The 10,230-nt window shown below is 36.8% G+C and overlaps 1 protein-coding gene across 1 annotated transcript; it reads left to right on the forward strand.

The window, feature by feature from the left end:
- The first annotated feature begins 5,338 nt into the window (after positions 1 to 5,338).
- LOC129624230 (histone H2B type 2-E-like) lies at positions 5,339 to 5,791 on the forward strand. The gene has a single exon (XM_055541898.1). It carries the CDS (start codon positions 5,339 to 5,341, stop codon positions 5,789 to 5,791), a length of 453 nt encoding a protein of 150 aa, XP_055397873.1.
- Positions 5,792 to 10,230: the final 4,439 nt, after the last annotated feature.

Consider the following 10,230-nt stretch of genomic DNA (forward strand, 5'->3'; position numbering starts at 1 on the left):
TCTACTCTAGGAAGCTTTCTCTGAGAAAGTTTTGATTTTTTTTTGGCTCAATTCCTTTACACCACATGTTATTTCTAAAACTATCTGCTCCAGTTCTGAATGATGTATATTCAGTTATTTAACTTATCTCATTCTCAACCTGGCTTTCTGTTGTTTTTAAGCCTCACATATATTTATTTATATTGTTATATTTATATTTATTTATATTGTTATCAACTGTTCATTTCAAGGTCCTAAGGATTTAGAAACAGGTCAGAGAATTCACTCTGTACAACAGTGAACAAATTGCTACATGCAGAGAGGAAAATCATGCTTTTTTATAAATATAACATCTTACATGAAATAAAAACCATAACTCTAAAATCTGGTACCAAGTCTCTTAAATTATATATAATATCGAGCTGCTAAATTCTGGAGTTATGTTGTATTCAACCTTATACCTTATATGCAATTTATTTAAATTATTTTCTGCTTAACTTATTTCAGATACAATTCTATTCATGCTTACTCAAATATAATCACATGAATTAAATAAAAACTAAATAGTACTTAGATTTAGAACCAACAACCAATGTTCAATGTAATATTTTGTTTTTTTTACAGACATTTCCAATACAGAAAAATCCATGGATTGAATTCAATTTCTTAGGAAATCACATCATCTACAGATGAAGCAAAAGTATAAACACAACACATCTTTATCTGTTTGACAAACGGTGACTTCCAAAGAGCACAGTTTAATGTGTACAACAATAATGTGACATTCCCCAATTTTTCCCATGAGAAAATGTATTGTAATAAAGTTAGCCAAGTCATTTAGCTTAAAAACTAAACAACTATTTCAAATTATATCAACTGAACATTGTTCTCTCCTAAGATCACATTTTGCAGGAGGTGGTAATGTAGAAAAATCTAAAGACAGTGACAAATATATCATGGACATGAAAAGAAATTAAAGCAACATGCTTTTTGGAAGATGGTTATTTAACTGCCAAAGGACCAAAATATGCTACTTCTGGCTCTTGAGCATAATAACTGTATTTCAGTGTTGTCTGTTTTCAGGTGAAACTTCAAGAAAACCACTTTCAGGAGCCTAATATCTCAGGTAGAAGATATTATGCCTGCAGTAAGTTGTTGCTGGTGGAGAGGTTGACCCAGAGGAAAAGAATGCAAGCAGCTGAGTCACATAGGCATGTAAATTTATGGGCTTCTGCTTCAGGGTTGTTTACAGTGCTGCAGGGTCCAGCTCTGGACCATGGCTGTCACCTAGTGCAACAATGCGGAGGAATGCAGAACTGACAGCATATGTGACACAGGCTATCATCTCTGGCTGAATAACAGAAAGATGTTCATTTTTGCCAAGTGGAAGCTATTGATGACAATGACACAAGGTTTTACTTTTAAATTAAAAAAAAAATCTTCTTGGAGTTCAGTAACTTTTCTGTTGGTGTTAATACATTGGAAGTATGTTCAATGGCGTCAATTTCTGAAGGACTTAAAAATATAAAACCATGAAATAAATGGCAACTATAGTCTGTTCCTTAGAGGAGTACTAGCAAGGCAGTCAGAAGACTGCCATTTCATATCCAACTTCATTGGTGTTCATTTCCCTCCCATTCTTAATGAACTTGAAGACAAAGTGTATTATTATGCTTAAAGCTATGCATTAATGTTTAATACTATAACATTAAATAAATATCTGCATATCAAATTTAATTCTAAATTTAAAGTTATCTCTGGCCATGTTATGAAAATGAAAGTGAAAATCACACAATCATGCCTGATTCTTTGTTACCCCATGGACTGTAGCCTGCCAGACTCCTCTGTCCATGAGGTTTTCCAGGCAAGAATACTGGAGTGGGTTGCCAAGAATCCTTTAACATTTATGTAGATTGTGTAAATCATGCACAGCTCACCAAAATACGGTGAGAAGGTGTGCAATTGTACTTTTCTTGCATAATATCATTGTCTAAACCTCATCTCCAGTTTACAGCTCCGATCTGTTTATTTAAAAAGCATCTGTATTCCAGACAAAAGAAGTGAAGGACAGCAACCATAAGAATAGTAACATAAAATGTGTGCTGTTTCATTTGTCAAATCAATAGGGCCATTTTAGTATTTTTATCCTATACTGTTCAATTTTACAGATTTTGTGACAATATTGACTTCCAGCTAGAGATATAAAATATAAACATTGTTATATTGTTTAAAATTAGCATGACAAAAAGTCAATGGCATTAAAAACATAATTCTGAAGTATACTGAACTGTAGACTTAAATAATAGGCAAGGGACACAAGGAAGACAGAGAAACATAGTTTCATAATTTATAAATATAATACAAATACATAAATGCAGGACTGCTACCTTTTCTAATTTGAAGAGCTTTATCAGCCTGAAGCCACTTTAACAAGAAACAGGAAACCACTGGGGAATTACTACTCCAGCCCAATATGACTTACTTAACAAGAATTTAAATGGTGACAGTAGGATGTCAATAATTGTGGAGAGAAATGGTGGTTATTCAGGAAACTCTCCCAAGTGAGGGAAAATTCAAATTTCAAAAGCAGGAACATAACTAACAGATAACAGAAAATTATAAAAAGCCTAGGACTTTTCTCAGGGGAACCGCAAAGCATTGAATGGATATTATACCAATAGTACTGTGAGATGGTTAAATTTAAACCATCTTCCTGTTTTGAAGGAACTGGGATAAAGAGACCAGGGGGTTTAAGTGACTTTTTTCAAGGTCACATAGATGAGTCAGTGGGAGAGACAGGTATAAATGCTGAGTGACAGAGACAACAGGAGCTGTAGACTTCCCTCACTCAACACTATGGAAATGCCGAACTCCTCCACATGTGAGTGTGGTGACACCAGCCTCATCATTTCAGAATCTCAGCAAAGGTGCAATACAGGAAGCTTTACCTCCCCTGGTTGTTTCTTCATTAATAATAGTAATAATATTGATTAGATTATGGAATGAATATAACAAGAGAAGTTGACCATAGATTTTTCATATCTGTTCAGACAAATTATTAGATGCTAAAACAAGGAAGGTTAATGCTGGTCAAGAATCTAGATTGTCCACATCCTCCATCCACCCATCACTGATGAAATCCACAAGAGACTATTCTCAAAATGCTAAAATAAGTTAATCGGGAGTTAGCTCCTAAGATATCACTACCACATTAAACCTTCTTAAAAGATTATGCCTGACTCATACACTGCTTTGATTATTCATTCATGTGGAATTTAATCACATTTGTTACATTTTAGAAAATTCCCTTTGCATACTTTCAGTTATATCAAAACTAAATAAATCATCTTTAGCCAAAAATACTTTTTAATCTTCAAGTTCCTCTGGGATGCTGTATGTTTCTATTCTTCCCAGACTTTACTGAATTAAAATGAGTCTTTTAAGTTGAGTGCAAAAAATGTTTAGACGTAATATTGATGTTAAGAAATAGGTCAGCAAAATAATGATTTTAGTTTAAAAAACTTACACTTTTTTAATGCATACACCTTCCAATTTATTAAAAAAAAACTGGTAGTCCATATAATTGGTTATTCAAAAAATGATTAATATTATGCTAAACCTAGATTGCAATTTTGCCTTACCTGCAGGAAATATAATGAATGAGACAGAATGAATGAGACATATTACAGCAATATGCACAAAATGTGAAACCTACAATTTAAAAGTTTGTTATTTTCTATGTCTGTATAGTCCTTTCATTTTTCAGAAATGTTGTATTCAGTGCTTTGAGGATTAATAAATACCTGCTTGAGGTACAATATCAGTTGCATTAAGCAACATGTGATTTAAGGTAAATTGTGAAGACAAATATGAGAGTAGCAAATGCTAGCATTTTAGTTATTAAATAGATGACTAAACTGGAATATAAAGTTAGACAGCTTAACATACAAGTGAACAGAGGTTAATATCAAAATTCACATGTAATCAGAGTCCTTACCCTAAGTATCCTCATCCTTACTCAGGGATCCCATGCAACACTATACTTTTTGAGGATCTGATGCGATGGTGTGCTGGAGTCAGCTCATAGCTGATTGTTATATATTATGGATTTTGCAAGCCATCATTACCATGAAATCAGCTATGATGTGAGAATCCATACCATGGAAATTGGCCAATGGTATAAATCATCCCTCTCTCCAGCTCCTTAATGAAGGCAATACTGCAATTATCTAGAAAAATCTGTGCAGAATGCTACAAGGGCAAAAAGTAATAACTAAATCCCAGCTCCAGCTCTTAACATATTTATTTATTTGAAAGAATTGGATTGGAGAAATGAAGCTTAAAAACTGAAACAAGGAAGAATCAAAGCTAGTTTTGACAGTTAAAACTTTAAAGTTTTGGAGAGTGAAAGTGCCATTATCAGAAATACAGAATCAAGGGAGGGCATTCATCTGGAAAGTTTGGCTGGGGCATGCATGAGTTGTTCACTTAAGGATGAAATTCAGTGAATGACCAAGGCAGCTAAATATGAGAGTTTATTAAATCACCCATGATCACTTCTTTGTCTATGACAATAACACACAAAATTGCCTGAACATTCAAATCAGCTGGGGAACCTAAGAAAATACTGGTATCTGTGTATTACCCCCAGTGATTGTGGCATAATTGGGCTGGAATGTGGTCTGAGCTCTGGAATATTTTAAATATATCAAGTGATGCTAATGTGAAAGCAAGTTTTGGAAACACTGGTCTATGATTTAAACAATTTTTAACCTTTAAATGCTTAAATTCTTGAAACACAGAGAAATAAGAGATTTCACAAGTTTATGGCTTTGCAGGTCAGTCCCTCCAAGTGTGCTAGTTACTACCATTACTCAGAACTTAGGGAGAAAAGATTTCTATTTTCTACTGTAGAAGAACAGTTCAGGAAAATGAATCTAGTGGACATCTGCTACCACCAAATTTTAACAACCGGTAGTCAGGCGATTGTGGAAAAAATGTTAGTTATTTTTTATTTAAACTGAGATGTGATGTCACCAGATGCACAAGAGATCCAAAATAAAATTCCTTATAAATGGCATGATGCATGTCTGGGTCACCAAATATAACACTATATATATTTATAATTGGGCTTCTCCAGTAGTTCAGTGGGAGAGAATCTGTCTGCTATCAAGGGAGGACACAGGAGACAAGAGTTTGATCCCTGGGTCAGGAAGATCCCCTGGAGCAGGGCATGACAACCCACTCCAGTATTCTTGCTGGGAAAATCTCATGGACAGAGGAGCCTGGAAGGCTTATGGTCCAGGGGGTCACAAAAGAGTCAGATATGACTTAGCGACTAAACAACAACAGTAGCAACATGTATGAATTTGGGTTAGAAGAACTAGCCTCTCCCAAGATCTTTCAGTTGTTGGGTGTTTTCATTATAGACATGCCTGAACCAGCTAAGTCTGCTCCTGCCCCTAAAAAGGGCTCTAAAAAAGCTGTGACCAAGGCCCAGAAGAAGGACGGCAAGAAGCACAACCGCAGCTGCAAGGAGAGCTACTCCGTGTACATGTACAAGATGCTGAAGCAAGTCCATCCAGACACCGGCATCTCGTCCAAGGCCATGGGAATCATGAACTCCTTCATCAACGACATTTTTGAGCACATCGCTGGTGAGGCATCACACCTGGTGCATTACAACAAGTGCTTGACTATCACATCCAGGGAGATCCAGACCGCCCTTTGCTTGCTGCTACCTGGGGAGCTGGCCAAGCATGCCATGTCTGAGGGCACTAAGCCTGTCACCAAGTATACCAGCTTCAAGTAAATATAATATGCCTTGCCGCTGTTAATGGAGAAGGCAATGGCACCCCACTCCAGTACTCTTGCCTGGAAAATCGCATGGACGGAGGGCCTGGTGGGGTTCATGGGGTTGCTAAGAGTCGGCATGACTGAGCGACTTCACTTCACTTTCACTTAAGTAATACTTTGCAAGGAGAACTACCTCTTTAGGCCTGAAAGTGAAGTGAAAGTGAAAGTTGCTCAGTCCCGTCAGACTCTTTGGGACCCCAGGGAATATACAGTCCATGGAATTCTCCAGGCCAGAATACTGGAGTGGGTAGACTTTCCCTTCTCCAGGGGATCTTCCCAACCCAGGGATAGAACTCAGGTCTCCTGCACTGCAGGCGGATTCTTTACCATCTGAGTCACAAGGGAAGCCTATTATAGAGAATTCTTATAGATTATGAACTTGATTCTACCCTTCGAATTCGAGAGAGTGCAAGAATGCTTTTTCTCAGGTGTCAAAGGCTATCCCTTCTTTTTCTGAATGGCAAGTAGAATTCCAGACTGTTTAACAAAACACATTATATAAAATTTGAGGGATGTCTGTTCTACCCTAACTGTATTTTGCAACATGCAGGGGGTCGGGAAGATCCCCTGGAGAAGGAAATGGCAACCCACTCCAGTACTCTTGCCTGGAAAATCCCATAGACAGAGAAGCCTGGTAGGCTACAGTCCATGGGATCGCAGAGTCAGACACGACTGAGCAACTTCACTCCAAACAATAATCAGGGGGGCGGGACAGACAAAAGGCAGAAAGATCAACTGGGAATTTTCAGAATTTAGTGGGAATTAAAGACACAGTTTGTGATTCAGAAGATTTGAGCTTGGGATTCAACATTTTCACCAAGTTTCCAAGGGAAGCTGATGTTTTCAGTGTATTGATTCCTGCACTTTACTTTGAATAGCAAGGTGATTAAAACCCAGAATACAATTCGCTGTATCCATTGGATTCACTCTCTTTACATCCTAACAGTGTTTATAAGGTATTGTGCTCAGATGCAGAAATATCATATACAAAACAGGAAAGATTTTTTTCCTCCCACACCAAAATCATCATAAGTTCCTCAAAGGTGCAATTAGTCATTGTTAGCAAAGAACATTTGATCCGGTATTCGCTTAAACTAGCCGTGAATTTACATATGATTCTGTAATTATTTATTCATACATAAGTACATCTGGGAGAGAAAAAAGGTAAAGCAATCCATCAGCATTAAGACTTTAAATTTAACTGACGCCAGAATTAGAGAGCATATCCATTTTACACGATATACAACAAAGTGATCGATGGCCTTCTTTCTGCTCAAATATTTATTTTGTAAAATAAGAAACCAAAATATTGGAATGCCCTCTCTTTATTAGTATTGATACAGACCAGTAAGCAGATTCAAGTGTTTAAGCCAGGAAGGACCCCAGTATATAATGCAAATCAGCCCATTAAGACAAGTATAGTCACTGACTTATGAAGCAAAGCAAATGATTAAAAAAAAAAATAAAATCTGCTCCTGCGCAGCTTCAAAGTGTGATCAATGGTGTTCACCTTCCTCTCTCAGTGTAACTGGAATGTCTATCAAAACCAGAAAATGGAAGGCTTCAGAAACATTATGTAGCTAAAAAAGGAGACTATTTTACCCATTAGTAATAAATGTACCTGCTGAGCAGAACACAGTTATACCTGAAAAGGTTCCACAATTTTCTTTGCTTGGCTCTTCCTGCTATGAGGGAACCAGTGTGCTAAAGAGCATTTTGTAAAAGCAAAAGAGTTTATATAATTGACTTTACCGGAATTAGAAGACAGAATACGGTGTGTTCAACCTGAAGCCGCCTGACTCTATGATGAAGGAAAATTGCACAATTTAATAGCCAGATATAGGGACTGTACAGTAATAGAAGTAATCAAAGGCTTGGCCATGCTTAAAGGAACAAATCCATTACTTTTCTGTTTACTCGGGAAGGGGGACAGCAAGTGGACTATTTGCAGGAAAGTGCCTGGGCACAGCTTCTGAAGTTGGGCGGCACTCTCAGAAAAAGGAGGATTTAGGAAGGGACAAGTGTAAGTATCCTAATGTTGCTATGTGTTCTGGAAATTTGATTCTTGTGTCCAAAAGTTCTAACTTCTATTTCATGTGAAATAGGATATATCTAATTAATTGAAGTTAATTTTTCATCTGCTAGTACTTGGCTACACCAATCTTCACCTTCTTTAGGGATACCATCTTATTCTATTTAACACATATTTTCTATAGAAAGGCAACAACTAAGCCATATTTAGGGTGAAAGCATATTAGCCTTTCTTGAACATCTGGTGTAAAGTGAAGTTTCAGCAGTAGCAATTTATACATCTGCACCAACTTGGGGGAAATGTGACTTGAGTGATTTAATAGCAAGAAGGAGAACTGATTTGCACTGCAGCATCAACAAAACAAGAGCCTGTGAAAATCAAAAGTATCAAGATCCTAACCTTGGATGAACTTAATACTATCTTGATGTTACCAGAATTCAAAAAATGGAAAACATTTTATAGTAGACTATAATATATTTGAGCAAAATTAGGAATTTGAATATATAAAAGTGGATGACCCTATAATGCACTAGAAATTGTTTAAATCTTGTCACAACATGTATCTAACAGTATTATAATGATTCAGACTAAGTAGTTGATCTTTGGATTACAACTAAATTGCCACTTAAACATACATAAAATTAATTTTAGTAAAATATAAGTATATGTGACAGCTCAATTAGTATGATTTATATACTTCAAAATAATTTTACCATTAAGGTAGGCAGTACACTGTCTAGTTTTATTCAAATCAGAAAGCTTTCTCATGCTTTGTTACCTAAACTAACCACTGCATCCTAGAAGAATGAACACTGAGCTCGGCTCTTTAATAAACTCTAATATTCAAAATGCTGTTTACTCTCATTGTGCCTTATTTTGCTCATTTGTGAAATTATTATTAAAGATAAACAATTGTCTAAAGCAAGAGAGTTCCAGAAAAACATCTACTACTGCTTTATTGACTATGCCAAAGCCTTTGACTGTGTGGACCACAACAAACTCTGGAAAATTCTTAAAGAGATAGGAATACTGGACCACCTGACCTGCTTCTTGAGAAACCTGTATGCAGGTGAGGAAGAAACAGTTAGAACTGGACATGAAACAGCAGACTGGTTCCAAATAGGAAAAGGAGTACATCAAGGCTGTATATTGTCACTCTACTTATTTAACTTCTATGCACAGTACATCATGAGAAATGCTGGGCTGGAGGAGGCACAAACTGGAATCAAGATTGCTGGGAGAAATACCGATAACCTCAGACATGCTGATGACACCACCCTTATGGCAGAAGAAGAAGAGAAGAAGAACTAAAGAGCCTCTTGATGAAAGTGAAAGAAGAGAGCGAAAACATTGGCTTAAAGCTCAACATTCAGAAAACTAAGATCATGGCATCCGGTCCCATCACTTCATGGCAAATAGATGGGGAAACAGTGAAAACAGTGGCTGATTATTTTTCTGGGCTCCAAAATCACTGCAGATCATGACTGCAACCATGAAATTAAAAGACACTTACTCCTTGGAAGAAAAGTTATGACCAACCTAGATAGCATATTGAAAAGCAGAGACATTACTTTGCCAACAAAGGTCTGCCTAGTCAAAGCTATGGTTTTTCCCATAATCATGTATGGATGTGAGAGTTGGATTATAAAGATACTTGAGGGCAGAAGAATTCATGCTTTTCAACTGTGGTGTTGGAGAAGACTATTGAGAGTCCCTTGAACTGCAAGGAGATCAAACCAGTCAGTCCATCCTAGAGGAAATCAGTCCTGAATATTCATTGGAAGGACTGATGCTGAAGGTGAAGCTCCAATACTTTGGCCACCTGATGCAAAGAACTGACTCATTGGAAAGGACCCTGATCCTGGGAAAGATTGAAAGCAGGAGGAAAAGGGAACAACAGAGGATGAGATGGTTGGATGGCCACCAATTCAATGGACATGAGTTTGAGTAAACTCCAGGAGTTGGCAATGAACAGAGAGGCCTGGCATGCTGCAGTCCATGGGGTGGCAAAGAGTCGGACATGACTGAGTGACTGAACTGAACTGAACTGAAATAATCCCACAGAAATTAGATACCCATGTGTATTTTACTAAAACAGATGTACAGACTTTAAGTGAAAGCTCCTCTATATAAGCCAATGAAATATTTTATTAAATGTATTAATGAGATAAATTCAATAACTACTCATTTAAGCTAAAGGAAAAAATACTATTAGAATTTTATGCAGAGTCCTTGAAATTTGCTAAGAAAAGCTTGCCTTCACAAAATGTTAATGTTCTCAATATGTTCTTCACAAAGCACCAACTTCACCAAAAGAAATAAAGCATGATAAAAAATGTAGAACCTAGACTCTGGAATTACTT

This window comes from Bubalus kerabau, chromosome 12 (assembly GCF_029407905.1).
Source record: "Bubalus kerabau isolate K-KA32 ecotype Philippines breed swamp buffalo chromosome 12, PCC_UOA_SB_1v2, whole genome shotgun sequence".
Classification (NCBI taxonomy): domain Eukaryota; kingdom Metazoa; phylum Chordata; class Mammalia; order Artiodactyla; family Bovidae; genus Bubalus; species Bubalus kerabau.